Below are 16812 nucleotides of genomic sequence, written 5' to 3'. Positions count from 1 at the left end.
CATTCTGGTTTCACCATGTAAAAATTACAGCTGTGTTTATACATAGCCCCCCCATTTCAGGGCACCATAATGTTTGGGACACATGGCTTCACAGGCATTTTTAATTGCTCAGGAGTGTTTAAATGCCTCCTTAATGCAGGTATAAGAGAGCTCTTAGCACCTAGTCTTTTCTCCAGTCTTTCCATCACCTTTGGAACATCAACGTGAGGACCAAAGTTGTGCCAATGAAAGTTAAAGACGCCATTATGTGACTGAGAAACAAGAATAAAATTTAGAGACATCAGCCAAACCGTAGCTTACTAATCGCAAAGGGACTGGCAGGCCAAGGAAGACCTCTACAGCTGATGACAGAAGAATTCTATAATAAAGAAAAATCCCCAAACATCTGTCCGACAGATCAGAAACACTCTTCAGGAGTCAGGTGTGGATTTGTCAATGACCACTGTCCGCAGAAGACGTAATGAACAGAAAGAGGCTGCACTGCAAGAAGAAAACCACTGGTTAGCCGCAAAAATAGGATGGCCAGGTTACAGTTTGCCAAGAAGTACTTAAAACACCCACAGTTCTGGAAAAAGGTCTTGTGGACAGATGAGACGAAGATGAGAGAAGAACTTATATCAGAGTGATGGCAAGAGCAAAGAATGGAGGAGAGAAGGAACTGCCCAAGATCCATAGCATACCACCTCATCTGTGAAACACTGTGGTGGGGGTGTTATGGCCTGGGCATGTATGGCTGCTGAAGGTACTGGCTCACTTATCTTCATTGATGATACAACTGCTGATGGTGGTAGCATAATGAATTCTGAAGTGTATAGACACATCCTATCTTCTCAAGTTCAACCAAATGTTTCTAAACTCATTGGCTGGCGGTTCATTCTACAGCAAAACAATGATCCCAAACATTCTGCTAAAGCAACAAAGGAGTTTTTCAAAGCTAAAAGATGGTCAATTCTTGAGTGGCCAAGTTAATCACCCGATCTGAACCCAATTGAGCATGCCTTTTATATGCTGAAGAGAAAACTGAAGGGGACTAGCCCCCAAAACAAGCATAAGCTAAAGATGGCTGCAATACAGGTCATCAGGGCATCACCAGAGAAGACACCCAGCAACTGGTGATGTCCATGAATCGCAGACTTCAAGCAGTCATTACATGCAAAGGATATGCAACAAAATATTAAACATGACTATTTTAATTTACATGACATTGCTGTGTCCCAAACATTATGGTGCCCTGAAATGGGGGAACTATTTATAAACACTGCTGTAATTTGTACATGGTGAAACCAAAATGTATAAAAATGGCCTATTAAAATCTGACAATGTGCACCTTAACCATGTGATTTTTTTTGTTACAAATCTCAAATTGTGGAGTACAGAGGCAAATAAATAAATGATGGGTCTTTGTCCCAAATATTATGGAGGGCACTGTACACCATCAGATCAATTTCAGTAATCTGTTTAGAACAATACAGCACAAGAATAGACCCTTCAGCCCACAATGTCTGTGCCGAAGATGATGCCAAGACCATCCACTCACTGCCCTCTGGGCACTGTACATCTCCTTTAAACTTTGCCCCTCTCACATTCGCTATGCCCTCTAGTATTGATTGTTCTATCCAGGGAAAGAGGTCTACCCCGTATGTGCCTCTCATTATCTTATATACAGGTGCACCACTGATTTTCTTGCAACCTTGGTTCCAAAGCCTTACCCGATTATCCGTTTTGCCCGACCAACAAAGGTCACGTAATAATAATTCAGGCATGGGACCCTCTTCTTGAAGCTGTGAGGAGAAGAGCATTTGCATAAAATGATGAGACGGCGGGTTACATCGGAAAGATGAACGGATTAGTGGAATAATAATGCATATTAAAATATCTAACATGTGGGCTGGACACTTCAGTGGGGGGACATCGCTGATGACAGGGTGCAAGTTGCTAGTTTCCTTGCGTGGGCGGCGACGAAGGGGAGAATGGTGATTGTATATCGCAGGTTGCGCGCAGCTGCAGGCGGGGAAACTTGCACTGAGCGACTTGGCCATGCTTGACAAGGTCTGAGACTGTGAATAGTGTCGAGAAGATCACGGGTTGGATGCCGTCGACAGAGAGTTGGAACCATATTTTCTGGGTGCCGAGTGCACAAGAAATGTGCATCTCGGGGAGGAATAGCTGGCCAACGGCGGCCCTGCTCCAACCCACAAATGCAGGGCCTACTTTTCTCATTTGATTCACGTCCAGAGACCTTTACTTGTGTTTGGCTCCATCAGTGCAAACAATCCCTTGGACATAGTCACATAATTGCCCACAAACTAGTTTAGCCAATGTGGATTTTATTGTACATTCGTTTCCCAGCCGGATAAAAACCAAAACCACCCATCCAACAATGTTTACCAGCACTGGCAACGCACTTTAGAGATACAAGGAACTGTAAATGCTGGTTTACCAAGAAAAAGCACACACAAAGTGCTGGAGTAACTCAGCAGTCCGGCATAGGCTGAAGGGTCCGGACCTTAAATAACCCCTCTCCATATCCTCCAGAGAAGCTCTCTGATCCATTGAGTTACTCCAGCACTTTGCTTTTTTGCAGAGACTTTATAAATATGAATCATTTGTGACACATTCCGAACGGTGATGATTTACTTGTATGTTCTTGATCCCCAGGTGGGTGCAGGCGATGTCTTTACAGGTGTAGAAAGATGGGATCAATGCCAAAGTTCTGGAAAGCTTATTTCCCTCAACCGACACATTAGCTGAACCTCCCATCTGTGATTATACCAAGATGCCCTGTGCGAAGGGAAGGCTCATTCTCCAGAGATGTTGCCTGGCCCGCTGTTACTCTAGCTTTTTGTGCCTATCATATTTGCCCAATGTAAAGCACACTGGAGTCACTCTGTCATTTGGTCGCCGCCCACTCGTAGTCCACTCGCACTCGGCCGGCTGTCTGCCCTGCCTCACCCGCAGCACAGCCCCCGGGCTCTGGATTAAAGCCGCTGAACACGCAGTAATTTGGTTGACGCGTGCACCGCTGCCCGCTCACTTTTCAGCGTGCGGCACGTGCTGCGAGTGAAGAACGAGCAAGTCGTGCCCTGTACTAGAGCGCTCTCTCTCTCTCTCTGGGCTCTCTCTACCGCCCCCCCCCCCCCTCCTCTCTCTCCCCTCAGCCTCTTTCACCAACCTCCTCCTCCCCTCCCCGGCCCTTCTCTTCCTCCCCCAGCATCCCTCTTCCTCACCCCCCCCCCCCCTTCTCTCTCCCACCCCCCCTCCTCCGTGCGTTGAGGGGACGGGGCCCAACGGGTCCCCCCTGGTCTAGTATAATATACAAGTTACATTTTGTCCAAATTAACAGAGGTGCCAGACAATCAGTTGCTGGAAAATCGGCGGTGGATCTGTATTTCTATCAGATCTCCCCACACCCTCTGGCATTCCAGAGAAACAAACCATGTCTCATACCCCCTAATACAGGCACCATTCTGGTAAACCGCCTCTGAACTTTTTCCAAAGCATCCATATCCTTCCGGTAATGGAGTGACCAAAGCTGCAGAGCTCCAAATGCAGCCTAACCAAAGTGCTGTAAAGCTGCATCATTTCTTCCCGACTCCATCATGACTCCCTGAACTCAATTATACTGTTTCTTTTAGATAAAGGTGGAAACATGGTGACATATTAACTAATATTGTGTGCATGGAAATAATTACTTATAGTTCTTGAAATTTTAGAAAAAATGTAGAATACTGTATATTCATAAATGACTTGGAATTAACGCTTAAGGAATTCATTCTTACATTAGAAGAACCAGTAATAGGAGAAATTAACTCGCAATTTTGATGGACCAACGTGCAAAGTTTCACTTACTTGTGGAATAAACTTAATATCATCCATTTGCTGCTTCTGCTGCAAAGAAGAAAAACAACAGATTTTATATAAGGACCAATAAATCTAAACATTGAGAATGTCATGTCTAAAAATTAAAAATAAGGTTAATAATACTTGAACAGGTGGCAATGTGACGGGTTGAGTGAATGTCTCTCCCTCAGAAGTAGGCGGAGTATTATCAGTAGTGACGGTTTGGGGCACAGTCTCCTTTACTGGCTCAGCATTCCTAGATTCCCACTCTGAAATACAAAGTCAGAATTATACAGTTAACAAATTACAGAACAGCATATTGCAATTCATCTTATACAAGATGACTTATTTCGCACACACATTTACATTCCTTTCAAGTTGCATTTTCCGTCTTATGAAATTAGAGAAGACTTCCAAGCGTCAATTTGCAAGCGATGTGACAAGACAATAATAATCATGGAGAAATTGATGATTTAGAAACGTGGTCTTTTTCATGATGGTAAGTGTGTTGAGCATCAGGGTGTGGAGTGTATGAATGTGCACATTTCTTTTTCCTTCAGTTCTTCCTCAGGTAATTATTAATTTATGACCCATCACTTCTCCAATAATCTTTAGCTCATCAGTTTTTTTCTGCTGCACCTTTTTAATATCAAGTTATTTTCTAAACTAATCTTATATGGGGATGATAGGTCAGGCTTTGGGTAGCATGTTATGGATGAGGGATTGGTTAAGGTCAAAGGTTAATTTTCAATTTGGCAGATGGCATAACTGATTCAGTCACAGCTGCACACCAGCAGTAGAGTAGGTGTCAGGATCAAAGGGCTATATTTGAGTCTTGGTGCTTTGGAGAATGGTACTAAGCAGTTACACAGATTAGAGACGAGCAATTTATCTTGCACGTTCTAACACATCAACACACACCTGCATGCAGTTAACATCGGTAAAGCATAGTTGAATAAATAACACAGAAACATTATATACACGTTGACAGGTGGAAAGAAAAACCCAAAGCAACTTCTTCAAATAAAATATATATCTAAGGCGTAGGAAGGAACTGCAGATGCTGGTTTAACCTGAAGATAGACACAAAACGCTGGAGTAACTCGGAAAAACGGACTCGACCCGAAACGTCACCCATTCCTTCTCTTCAGAGATGTTGCCTGGCCCGCTGAGTGACTCCAGCATTTTGTGTCTATCCTCTATATATCTAAGGCATTTGGTACCCACTGGGAAAGAATGGATAGCCCATACCATTATTAACGGTTTCTTGGTCAATCATGCCTCCTTCAGAGAAGCCTTCTAAATCATCTAATTTCAATTTCTCCCACGGAATATATGTGACTCCAAGGTCGACGTCCCAGAATTGTTTATATTCAGGTTTCACACCTTTGTTTAAAGCCCATGCAATCTGTAGATGATAGATCAGATTAGACCATAATACAAAAATATTCAAAACAATAGATAGACGATGTACAAAATTTACTATTATAATGTATTATGTTTTTTTTTTCTTCTGTTAATTCATTACTACTTAGACATGCATTTGGTAACTACTCCAGAAAATATTTCTGAACCAAAACAATAATTATCCTCTGCCGTCGAATACTATTCCCTGACAAGGACAATCGGGCTAATTCATTTTAGGATTGTTTTTAAGATGTTTAAGTTTTTAGGTGAAATAAGACAGCAATTATGTCAGAACTGTGAAGCATGGCATCAAAGGAAGTGGATTGCATATTGTTTTGGATTTGAAACAAACTTCTGATTAAACACAACTTGGTAGCTTTTGACAGCCAAATCAGCAAAAACACTACTGCAGTATTTCAAGTATAGGTTTCCACTATCTTTTGCTGCTATAGGTATTAAAATATGCTTATTAGTGACCCAAAGTACATCCATCTGTCAGGCTTCAAGGTTATTCTAAAGCATCTGCAGTAAAAAAGGAGCCTGGCTGTAAGTTTCATAAACAGAAGTACAAAAATAGTTCATAAAACACCGTCAAGAGCACAATTCAATTGATTTGGTCAAAACATCTTGGGAAGAATGTGAAGGCCCAAAAGATGCAGACAGTGGAATCAAGGGTTATGTGGAGAAGACAGGCATGGGTTATTGATTGGGGACAATCAGCCATAATCACAATGAATGGCGGTGCCGGCTCGAAGGGCCGAATGGCATCCTCCTGCACCTATTTTCTCTGTATCTAGAAGATATTCTCAAGAGTTAGATTTAGCACTTAGGGCTTAGGGAATCAAGGGATATGGGGAAAAAGTCGGAACTAGGTACAGATTTTGGGTTATCAGTCGTGATCATGTTGAATGGCTGTGCAGGCTCGAAGGGCCGAATGGCCTACTCCTGCACCTATGTTTCTACTGTAATAATTCCAGCCATGTCAACTGTGTTAATAGCTGGTGATAGATATAAGGATGAGTAAGAAGATGACCTTTGTCATAATCATATAGAAAATCAGTATCTTTGATATCTAGGAAAGATGGACATAAAGTGTGGGTGACTGCCAATTTCAAGAATTTAAAAGATAAAGGATGTTGTTAATTGAATTACATCTTCAGGGAGCAAATGGTCAGGCTTCCTTCTCCAGAGGCCTGGTGACAGTAGGTAAGAAGTAGAGGGGGAACTGCTTAGAATTCCTAAGGGTTCCTTCTCTTCAAGAATTATTCCTCAAATAGGGACTTTGGTCATATTAGTGGAATAGGATCAAGGAGGCACTAAATTTGTTTCACAGCCAACACGAGCTTCAAGAGGGCATTAGGGGAAATAAACAAGAAACATGAACAATAGGTAAGCTCTGAAGTAAAGCCGGAGTGGGGGGGGGGGGGGTGCACAAAATTATGTTTAGTGTGTTGGGTGGTAGGTTAATATGATAGACAGTTGATTCAAAGACTCAGTCATTAGAAAAAGTTAATTTCATGACCTTGTTGTGCCTTTAGTGGAGTTTGGAGAGTGCTTTAATTACATGGATCCCAGTAGAGGAGAGTTAGGGACCAGCTTTACATTCCACGAGGAACCTGGATCAGTGAAGAGTCGTAGTAGTTAACAAGGCTTGATGATGCCTTTTGATCAAGCAAGATGGGGAGAAAAGTGGATAAAACAAATGCCTTCACCTTTTTTCAGATTTGTAGCCCATAAAAGTATTATGCAAATTAACCCATAGAAGATTAGAATAATGCATGGTTGGATTAGTTTGAAAGAACCCTGGTTGCTGGTTTTCAATGACCATTTGGAATTAGCAGTGACCTTGCACATTCAGTCATTTCCTTTTAAGAAGGTATTGCTAACGTTCCTACCCATTTCTGGAACAAATCAGTATTTAATAGGGTGATACTCATTGATAAGTAAGCCCTTTTTGAGAATCTGTTAGTAAGTAATAAAGTATTGAGATGGTGCGATAATACGATAATTATGTTCCTAAGAAATCTCATGTTACAAATTTAAAAGCATCTCTTTTGGAGTGCAGAAGAGTTGCAGAGAGCAAATCCATTCCTGCACAGAATTATTATCTTCAAAATAAGTACTAATTTTCAACAAAATAAATTCATCTTCCCCACTGTATTCCTAACTTTCAGTAAACATTTTTTCCTGGTCATGTGGAACAGATTTACCACTGGAATACTATGGATTGGTTTTCTCCTTTTGTAGGAAGAAACAATTCACAAGGCTTTGCTTGCTGCTTTCTCATAATCGACACTCAAATCTGTATTATCTTTTATTACAGTGAGAAAACAGCCCACCAAGAGACATTCATTTTATAATAACAAGCTTATCGAATGGATTGATTGACTAATTGAAAGCCACAGTATGGGAACAGGCCCTTCAACCCTCCTAGCCCACAGCGACCATCCATCACCCATTCATTATTGTGTAACAAAGTACAATACTAAGTATAAGAATAAAGTGTTCTTTTATAATTAATCCAAAAGACAAACTAAAATATTTGTTACCACTATGGCATTAGCCAACATAAGTATCTTCATTAACAATCTGCTCTTTTACATTCTGAACTCACGCTTACCTTAATAATTTTGGATCCCATTTTAAAGGATCCGGTGCTTAATTTTTGAAGAGCACGAAAAGCATCTTGCCGATGAACCATGCAAACATACGCACATCCTCGAGGAGGTATCATCTGAATTAGAAATGTAACAATTGATGTAAAATATCATAGAATTGGATTTTATCACTACCTTTTTCAAATAACAGTTTACTTAGTTCTGACGGAGTGGTTGAGAAGGAGTTTCTTCCCAGAGGCCAGTCGGACTGTAAATCTCACCAGGGACTAACTTAACTGAATGTTTTGCCTTCCAATATTTAATATGTAAAAGAATATGTGTGTGTTTATGATTGTGGTTATAGTTTGTTTGGTTGTTTGTTTGTCTTTGTGCACAAAGTTCGCGAGCATTGCCACTTTTCATTTCAGTGCACATCTCGTATGTGTATGTGACGAATAAACTTGACTTGACTTGACAGATTAATTGCTCCTCCAGCTATACAGATAGTTCTGATGTAATGTGATAGGTGCATTCATAAGAAACATGTTACATAAAATTGGGGCAGAAAACTAGTTGCTTCAGTGGGGATAAGGGGGCTGAGGCAAGAGTGTTTCAGTCTCACAAGAAAAAGTTAATCTCTCCCACAGGGTTTTCTAAAATAGAGGTAGTTTTAAAAGCTACAAGTTTATTTTTGTTACCGCGAGTTAAAAAAACACTAAAGGCTATGTTGCATTGTTTAGTAGAGTATTATTACACAGATGTCTATGGAAGTGACTTGTCAGTGAACGGTGTCCTTAAGAAACCACAAATCTGAAGGCAGTTATGTGGTAATCATTTCTTAAACTTAGACCCCTCCCACCACCCAGGCAGTTGTTTTCCTGCTTATCAAGTTTCAAAGTAACTTTTAAGTAGTCCTCTACTTTCTGATAGAGATGGGCATTCTAACCAACGTAGCCTGCATAATATAAACAGTATTCATTAATTTATCAATCATGTTCAATTCTTGTTATGAAAACAAGTATTTTAGCAGAGCTATCTGTATGCAATACCAGATTCATACCAACCTGGAATTTGTTTAGTGGATAAAGCTAAAACTAATAGTTTTATGTTCCAGATAATGGAAAATGCCAATGAGTTTAATCTATTTAATTAAGGGCAAATTTCTTATATTTGCACATTGCAATTATTATCGAGAGAATTTTCCAGTAGGTGACAAGCAGAGGAGATTACCAATAATAAATTGCCTTGGAAAAATTGCGCAGGCCAGATACATAAATAAAACAAATGAACACAACACTAATGTTATTGTTTCTGCGTTGTTGCTACACACTAATCAATTCTAAACCACAACTTAGGTAAAACAAAAATCAGTCACAAGAATGGGATTGATGGGCAGAAGAGCTGCCAGGTTTGTTGTATTTTTAAAGATTCTATCAATTCTCATTTTCCATTTAATAATTAACAAACCCAAGTATGCTGACTACCAAGAGAAGGTCCAAAAATATTTAATAGCTATATTAAACTGTCAAATTGTATACAATATAACAAGAACCAAAGAATACATACATTTATTGACTCAATCTGACCAAATTCCTCAAAAAGGTTTGTTATATCCTGTTGTGTTGCTTTTTTGTCCACTTGACCAACCCATAGCGTGGTACTGCATACTAAAGTATGAAATAAACAGAAAGAACAATTACATATCCTTGATAAAAATTATTAGCAAACTTAATGTTCTTATCAGAGCCGGAGAACAAGTTCCCAAGCACCCAACTCAGATATTAACAAAGATACGGATGCCTGGGTTTAAAAAAAAGACACTTGTGATATTATTTGGCATTTTCCAGGACCTCTGGATTTCAAAATACGTTTACAACCACTTTATAAGTACTTGAAAAAAGTTATCTGGTAGCATGGCAGCCAATATCTTACAACTTGTTAATGAACCAAGGAATTGTTTTGATAATGTTGATGCTGTTTGTGGAAGGCAGAGATCGCTACCCCACCAAGTCCCAAAACCTGGTTCTATTACTATTAACATACCTAATCACCTCTTTAAAAAAAAACATGAGAACAGATGCAGCCTTGGTTAAACCCCACCCATTTAAGTGGCAGCATTTCAGACAATCCAGCACTCTAACATCACTGTACTGAAGCTTCCACAAGGTTTTGGAGTGGAACTGGAGACAATTTTCTGACGGAAAGGTAGGAGCGCTAACAGAGCAACAGCTGCCATCTGAAGGAGATGTATGAGCATATGGGGCATGCTATCCATGACTATAATGTCCTATCTATAACAGTCAGGGCGGCACGGTGGCGCAGCATTTGAGTTGCGGCATCACAACGCTTGCAACGCCAGAGATCCGGGTTCAATCTCGATTACGGGTGCTGTCTGTATGGAGTTTGTACGTTCTCCCCATGACCGCATGGGTTTTCCCCGAGATCTGCGGTTTCCTCCCACACTCCAAAGACCTACAGGTCTCTAGGCTGCTTGGCTTGGTATAAACGTAAACTTGTCCCTCGTGTTAACGTGTGGGGATCACTGGTCGTTGTGGCAGACTCAGTGGGACGAAGGGCCTGTTTCCGTGCTGTATCTCTAAACCAAACTAAAAACATAGAGCTGAACATAGAACCCTCACTGTAACCTAATCAGCTTAATTTGAACTTTCAACATATAACATACTAGAACTTTTAGTTTGAAAAGTACAGAAGAATTTGAACAGTGCAATTGTCCAGGTCAGCAGAAGAGGTGAGAAACAGCAGTGCTTAAAAAGTAAGTCATTTGTGTCCATCTCCTTTCAGTTTGAAAAGAGTGGGCAAGTTTGAACAGGGTACAAACAATCAGAACAGCTGAAGGCCGTGAAGGTAAGAAAGAGGCAGGCTAATTTAAAGGTAATAAAGATAATTTAAAGGTGACCATTGGATTGGTTGCAGCATTAAATCAGTTAATTGAGTAGTAAATAAAAAAATAAGGCACGTAAAGTGGCTGTGGTGGGATGAAGTACTGGGGAGAGGTAAAGTGTGAGTCTTTGGCTCAAGTTTTAAGTGCTGTTGAGGTAAAGAGTGAGTCTTTGGCTCAAGAGACTTCGGCAAGGAGGCTTCCAGCAGCAGGTAGGAGAATAAGGTTCAATCAGCTCTGAGTCTTTCTAGTTATTTAATTATTGATTTGGCTGGAGTGGTAATGGCAGGCAAGTTGTTGCAGTGTCTCCTGCAGGATGTGGGAAGTCAAGTGCCCTTAAGCTGGAAGGTTGAAGACACTCGGAGATTAGGTCGCCCAAGTGGGACAGCCCCTTTCGGGAACTGGAGCAGCAGCTGGATGACCTCGGGACCATCTTGGAAACTGAGAGCTTCTTGGACAGGATCTATAGTGAGGTACACCCTCTTGGGAGCTGTTGGGGCAGATGACACTTCAAGGTTGAATAGCAGGCAAGGTTCTGACATTAACCGTGGCCCTGAGGCTCAACAGGGAAGGGCGAGCTGTAATGGTGGGCGACTTGGTAGTAGGGGTGCAGACAGGAGATTCTGCAGCAGCAGTCGAGACCCCAGGATGGTGTGCTTCCTCCCTGGTGCCAGGGTCTGCCTCGGTGCGGTTGCATGACATCCTCAAGAGGGATGGGAGGCAGCTGGAAGTTGTGCATGTATAGTGTGTATATTGTATACTGTGTACATGTATATTGTGCATTGCAAACTATATAGGTAAGAAGAGGAAGGTGGTTCTGCAACACGGAATTAGGTAAAAGGCTGAAAAGCAAGACCTCCAGGGTAGTTATCTCTGGATTGTTTCCAGTGCTTGTGAGGATACGAACAGAAAGGTAGGGGAGATGAATGTGTGGCTGAGGAGTTGGTGCAGGGATAGATTTATAGACCACTGACTGCTCATTACATTTGTTTGATTTCTAATTTTCATCTATTCTGCTAAAGGATGATTGTCTTGACAGACACATTCAATTTTTATACGATTCTAAGAAATATAAATCACCAGTTATTATATCCAATTACATTACAGTCACAAATTAAAACAAATATTCCTGGTTTTAATAAAGTTGAGGTCAAGAAAACTTTCAATTTCTATGTCCAGGCATTACAATAATAGATCTGTTCATTTACTCAAATCAATATTTGTTTCTCAAATTAACTTTAATCAAATTACAACTATGCTTTCCTGTATTTTTTTTATTTTGCAAAGCTTTCAATGAAGTGCAGATTCCCTACTCCGTTTTGTAGAAATCTTTATTGCAAATAAAAATTGCTGCACCATGTAAACTTTTACTATACATTCCAATATGTACTTGGAGAACACTAGGATGTTTTGAATTAGGGAGAAACATGAACCAGAATGATCCCTCTGGTTAATTCTGTCCTGAGCAACAATTATAAATTGAGAAACGGGTGTTTATTTGATTACTGATGCAGTACTTGCTACAGACGTAATCTGATGTATTTTAGCTAGGGTTCTCTGATTTGATGAAAAATATTTGACAGTCAATTGTGTTATAAATTAATCTTTCGGTTGTCACATACCGCTAAGAGTCTTGGACCGGACAGGTGGAAGGCCCTTTTTCTGACGTTCTTTTTCACGTTCCCTTGCTCTTCTTTCACTGGAATATGATCGCGAGGACTTTCTTTTCCTCTCTTTTGACCGTGACCGCGAACGTTTCCGATGCTTACGTTTGCGAGAGCCTGACCGAGATCTGGACCTTTTCTTTCGTGGTGACCTAATAAAGACACTTAACATTATATTGTGCAACAAATTAATCTTTAAAATGTATTAACCAACATTTGCAATGAAATGCTTCCAATGTGAACACCAAGTACACCACCTTGAACGGGACCTTGAGCGTGTCCTCGATCTTGAACGCACTAAAATTTTCTTTTCTTCCTGCTGAAATATTTCTTCTTCAATAAGGTCCTGACCATCAGGTGCATCAATATCCATATCCTTAATGATCCAAAGTAGCATGAAAGCAAAGGTGGTATCAATTAACAGACAAAAAAAATACGGACCAAATACTTTTTATCTGATCTGGGCCATACAAAGGAAACCAATTGTGTATGTTTAGCTCTTTCTGAATATTCTTACTCAAGTTTGGCTTGACTCTCGTATCATATTTTCATAGCTAAGTCCCAATGACCTAATATCCCAATGTTCATCTAGGGCATTATACTTTGCCTTGAAATCTATGTAAGAATTCAGAAATGCAAATGGTAAACAAAGAGCAACATTTAAATAGTGCATCTTATGCACATTTAAATGACTTCCTTTGTGAAAGTAAATATATAAGCTCACTTGCTATCTTCTGAAGAGTGATTGCAACTTTAAAGCCAAAGTGTGATACAAATTGCTTTAACAAATAAAATATTTACTGCATGAACTTGTTTCAATTGACCGAATATCCTTTCCTTTAAAATGTTCAAGAATGTGTTTTAGAAAAAAAACTGCAAATAAGTCAATTCGGTTTTTTTAACTCAGAAAATGGTGAGCATGGAATGCCTAATTATTGAGAATAATTGGCATTAGTATCAGCATTTTTTTTAACAAATAAACAAAAAGGCATAATGAGGCATAGGACGTAACAAAGCTCAGGAAAGAAGGCAGCAGGATTGGTTGGGATTTGGTAGAGAATTTGTAAGACATGGCCTCCTTTTGCTCATTTGTTCAACAAAGTTGAATTTAATTCTGACAACACATTCCAGTGTTTCATTCTTAAAATAACCCGAACATATTGGACAGATATAGATAGGAAGGGTTCAGAGGGCTCTGTGCCAAATGTCAGCAAACAAGACTAGCCTAGTATGCCAGCCTGGTCAGCATGGACAAGGTGAGACGAAGTGCTTGATTCCATGCTGTTTAGTACTATGACTCTAGCCCAGTATGGAATGATGAACTAGCTATGTTCAATTTCCATTCTTTTTAATTTGGCAACCTGCTGAGTAAACCCTGACAGACCAGATATCTTATTCCATTGTAACAATGGTATGCTCTCAAAATTAACAAAAGTGATATAACCACTTCACACTTACCGAGTGATACCACCGAATGGTACTGATAGATCTCACATTTTTTTAGTAAGTTTGAAAATTGGTATATTATATATGTCACAGGTAATTTCAGATTCAAGCAAGGCTATCATACTTTTCACTATCTCTGACAGTACAAACTGAAAATCTATTTTTATGTCTTCTACCTGCTGCTGTTCCTCAAGTGGATCCTCCACTTTTATTTCCTGCTCTTGTTGTTGTTGAGTGCTGCCTTGGGAAGGGGTGACTGACGGTTCAGATCCAAAAGTTACCTCTTGACTATCCAATGTTGTATTCTGCAAAACGAATGCATTTCACAATTAGAAACCTGTATCCAAGGACAATGCTGTACCTATAAACCAATAACTATTCAGTTTCCAGACATTTCCAGTTATTGAAACTTCAGAGTGTGAATATTAACTTCAGTACAATAATCGCACAAGTAGGCATTTTAAAATCCTACGTTATATTTAAAGAATACATTTATGACACTATTTTGTCATAAGAGGACTTGGTGGTTGCTTTAAACAACCACCAAGTCTCATATTTAAATTCATGTCATTCTAGAATTCCAAAAAAAGGTCAATAATGAGAACATTTTCATTTTGACTCTACCCATCTGCACTAGGGCGTGTTGACTGCAAATAAATGAAGATCGGGATGATAAAAATGCATAACGCAAAGCCAATTTAAATACCAAATTTACATAGTTTCAAATACTAATTAAAAAAACTCACGATGGAAAAAGCTAGTTTGTAGTTAAATTGTAAATGAAAAGGTGCTCATCTGTAAATCATTCTCATCTCTAATGCAGCCATGAAAATAGTATTTTAGATTTTTTTTAATTGATTTAAACATATAATATTTGCACAACACAGCTATCAATATGCATCAATAATATGAACATATTAAAATAGATGCAAATATCAAAATAATTGGTTGATTTGAGAACGAGCTAGCAGAGGTGAAAAAAAATACTTCAGATTGTATATAATTATTTGACAGCATTGCACAACAGAAATTTGAACAGATGTTTGGCTTTGATCTAGTAGCTTTGTTACAATCCCTGCCATCAGTGGCGCTCCAGATCTGCCGATTGCTGTGCGCGGGACTCGAGGGGGTGGGGGGTGGGGGCAGTAAACTGCAGGGTTTTCATTGTTGTCAGGGAGGGATTTCCTCTTACAACAAGCTTATGACGTAGAGGAAATCCTGTTCTGTCATCTGTTCGTATTTTGTTTTTAACACATTGCTGGTCTATTGAATCACTGGATTTGAAAGTCGGGGCTCAAATTCAAGACCTTCACGGATCACAAGTTCATGCTAAAACAAAAGGTCTGTAGGACGTTTACTTAACATCTTATCTAGTATTAGCTGTCATTTAATTTTAATCTGATGAAGCGAAATAAGTTAATTAGGCCCCGATATCGGCAACATGATCACTATCCGTATTGTGTAATTGTCTATCCGTGATCACTATTTTCAAGCTAACTATCTGACTAAAAGCTTCCACAGTACATACAGATTGGATTGTGGCCGCCCTCTGTTGAACATCTATCTGTATGTCTGTGTAAAACGGCCCTTTTCCTCGATCACAGCTTTTGAGTTAAGTCAATACAAAACAACAGGAAACAAGATGCTAATTTCCCAGTATTAAAAAGGCCATAACGTTTTTAATACTGAAGACATGAAAGTGAATTAGGTAAATATTAAAGTTTTATTTTATGCTTTATCTGATGGGATAAATTACAGGCTTGATCTAGATGCTACATTTTGCAAACCTTTGCATAAAGCAACAGAAATATATTGGTAAATATTATGAATTTTAAATCAATATGTATATTTTGCAGGCATAATTATAAACCCTGCATATTCACATGTTCACATAAGAACAGAGTTTGCTTCAAGGAAAAGAATGGAAGTATAAACTAAATTGCATCACTTTGTAGGCACAATATTTTTTTCTTTTCACTGATTCTTTGCTTTGATCATTACGATTGAAATAGTTAGAAAACGTTAATCCAAGCATTGTACCTAGGATCTTACAAGACCAAACATTAATTATATTAACAATGACTCCATGCTTATGCACGTACCTGCTGGGTCTGCTGTTCCATTAACTGTTGCCGAAGCTGCTCAAAGTTTTGTTGCTGGAACTGCTCAGCCAGCTGCTGAAAAAGTGACGTGTTCATGGTCTCAGTCACAAGAGGTCTGCAAGTCAAAGAGGTAGCAATTTACCATATAGATATAGAGATATGCTGAAAAATTTGCACCAATGCATCAGGTTGACTATAATGGCCATTGATTAGTAAAAAATATCTCAGTAGGACAAACAACAGGTGAAGGACAGATTGCTCCTGGTTCCCCTGGGAACTGAATGACTATTAATCAGTGGCAACAGGTGGAGAGGGAGAACACAGAAAACAGAACTAATACATTGAAAGCAAGTATGTTCCTACACTGCAACACAATACGCTATAGGCTAACAGCATTTTAGTTTAGTTTAGAGATACAGCTAGGAAACAGGCCCCTCGGCCCACACCGACCAGCGATCCCCACACATTAACACTACCCTACACACACTAGGGACAATTTACATTTATACCAAGCCAATTAACCTACAAATGTGCACATCTTTGGAATGTGGGAGGAAACCGAAGATCTCGGAGAAAAAACCACGCGGTTAAGGGGAGGACGCACAGAGTCCGTACAGACAGCCCCCGTAGTCAGGATGCAACCTGGGTCTACTGGTGCTGTAAGATAGCAACTCTACCGCTGCGCCAAGGTGCTGCCCTTTCACTTTGTTACATTTCTTCATAACTGCCCTTTGCTGACAAGCATTTAGGAAAGAAATGTTAGACATGGGAAGAATAATATAGAATAATGTAAAATGAAACCTACATGTCCCAAGGATTATTCACATACATTGTTTGAGAAGCATGGTATAAACATA

The 16812-nt window shown here is 39.6% G+C and overlaps 1 protein-coding gene across 5 annotated transcripts in view; it reads right to left on the bottom strand.

Annotated features, from left to right (window-relative positions):
- scaf8 (SR-related CTD associated factor 8) overlaps positions 1 to 16812 on the bottom strand; it is a 179340-nt gene that overhangs the window by 85044 nt on the left and 77484 nt on the right. For all 5 annotated transcript variants that reach the window (XR_004412787.1, XR_004412788.1, XM_033025045.1 and 2 more), the window contains 10 exons: positions 15956 to 16070; positions 14030 to 14158; positions 12665 to 12783; positions 12366 to 12559; positions 9411 to 9511; positions 7868 to 7981; positions 5092 to 5248; positions 3985 to 4109; positions 3850 to 3888; positions 1710 to 1781 (listed from right to left, as the gene is read on the bottom strand). Coding sequence is in view for 3 of the 5 variants with exons in the window: in XM_033025045.1 (XP_032880936.1) it covers positions 1710 to 1781; positions 3850 to 3888; positions 3985 to 4109; positions 5092 to 5248; positions 7868 to 7981; positions 9411 to 9511; positions 12366 to 12559; positions 12665 to 12783; positions 14030 to 14158; positions 15956 to 16070 (1165 nt within the window). In the remaining 2 variants the exon portion in view is untranslated. The remainder of the gene's footprint in view (positions 1 to 1709; positions 1782 to 3849; positions 3889 to 3984; positions 4110 to 5091; positions 5249 to 7867; positions 7982 to 9410; positions 9512 to 12365; positions 12560 to 12664; positions 12784 to 14029; positions 14159 to 15955; positions 16071 to 16812) is intronic.

Source organism: Amblyraja radiata, chromosome 8 (genome assembly GCF_010909765.2).
Source record: "Amblyraja radiata isolate CabotCenter1 chromosome 8, sAmbRad1.1.pri, whole genome shotgun sequence".
Taxonomy (NCBI): Eukaryota; Metazoa; Chordata; class Chondrichthyes; order Rajiformes; family Rajidae; genus Amblyraja; species Amblyraja radiata.
Note: the sequence above shows the minus strand (reverse complement) of the source record. Positions and strands in the feature narration are given on the sequence as shown.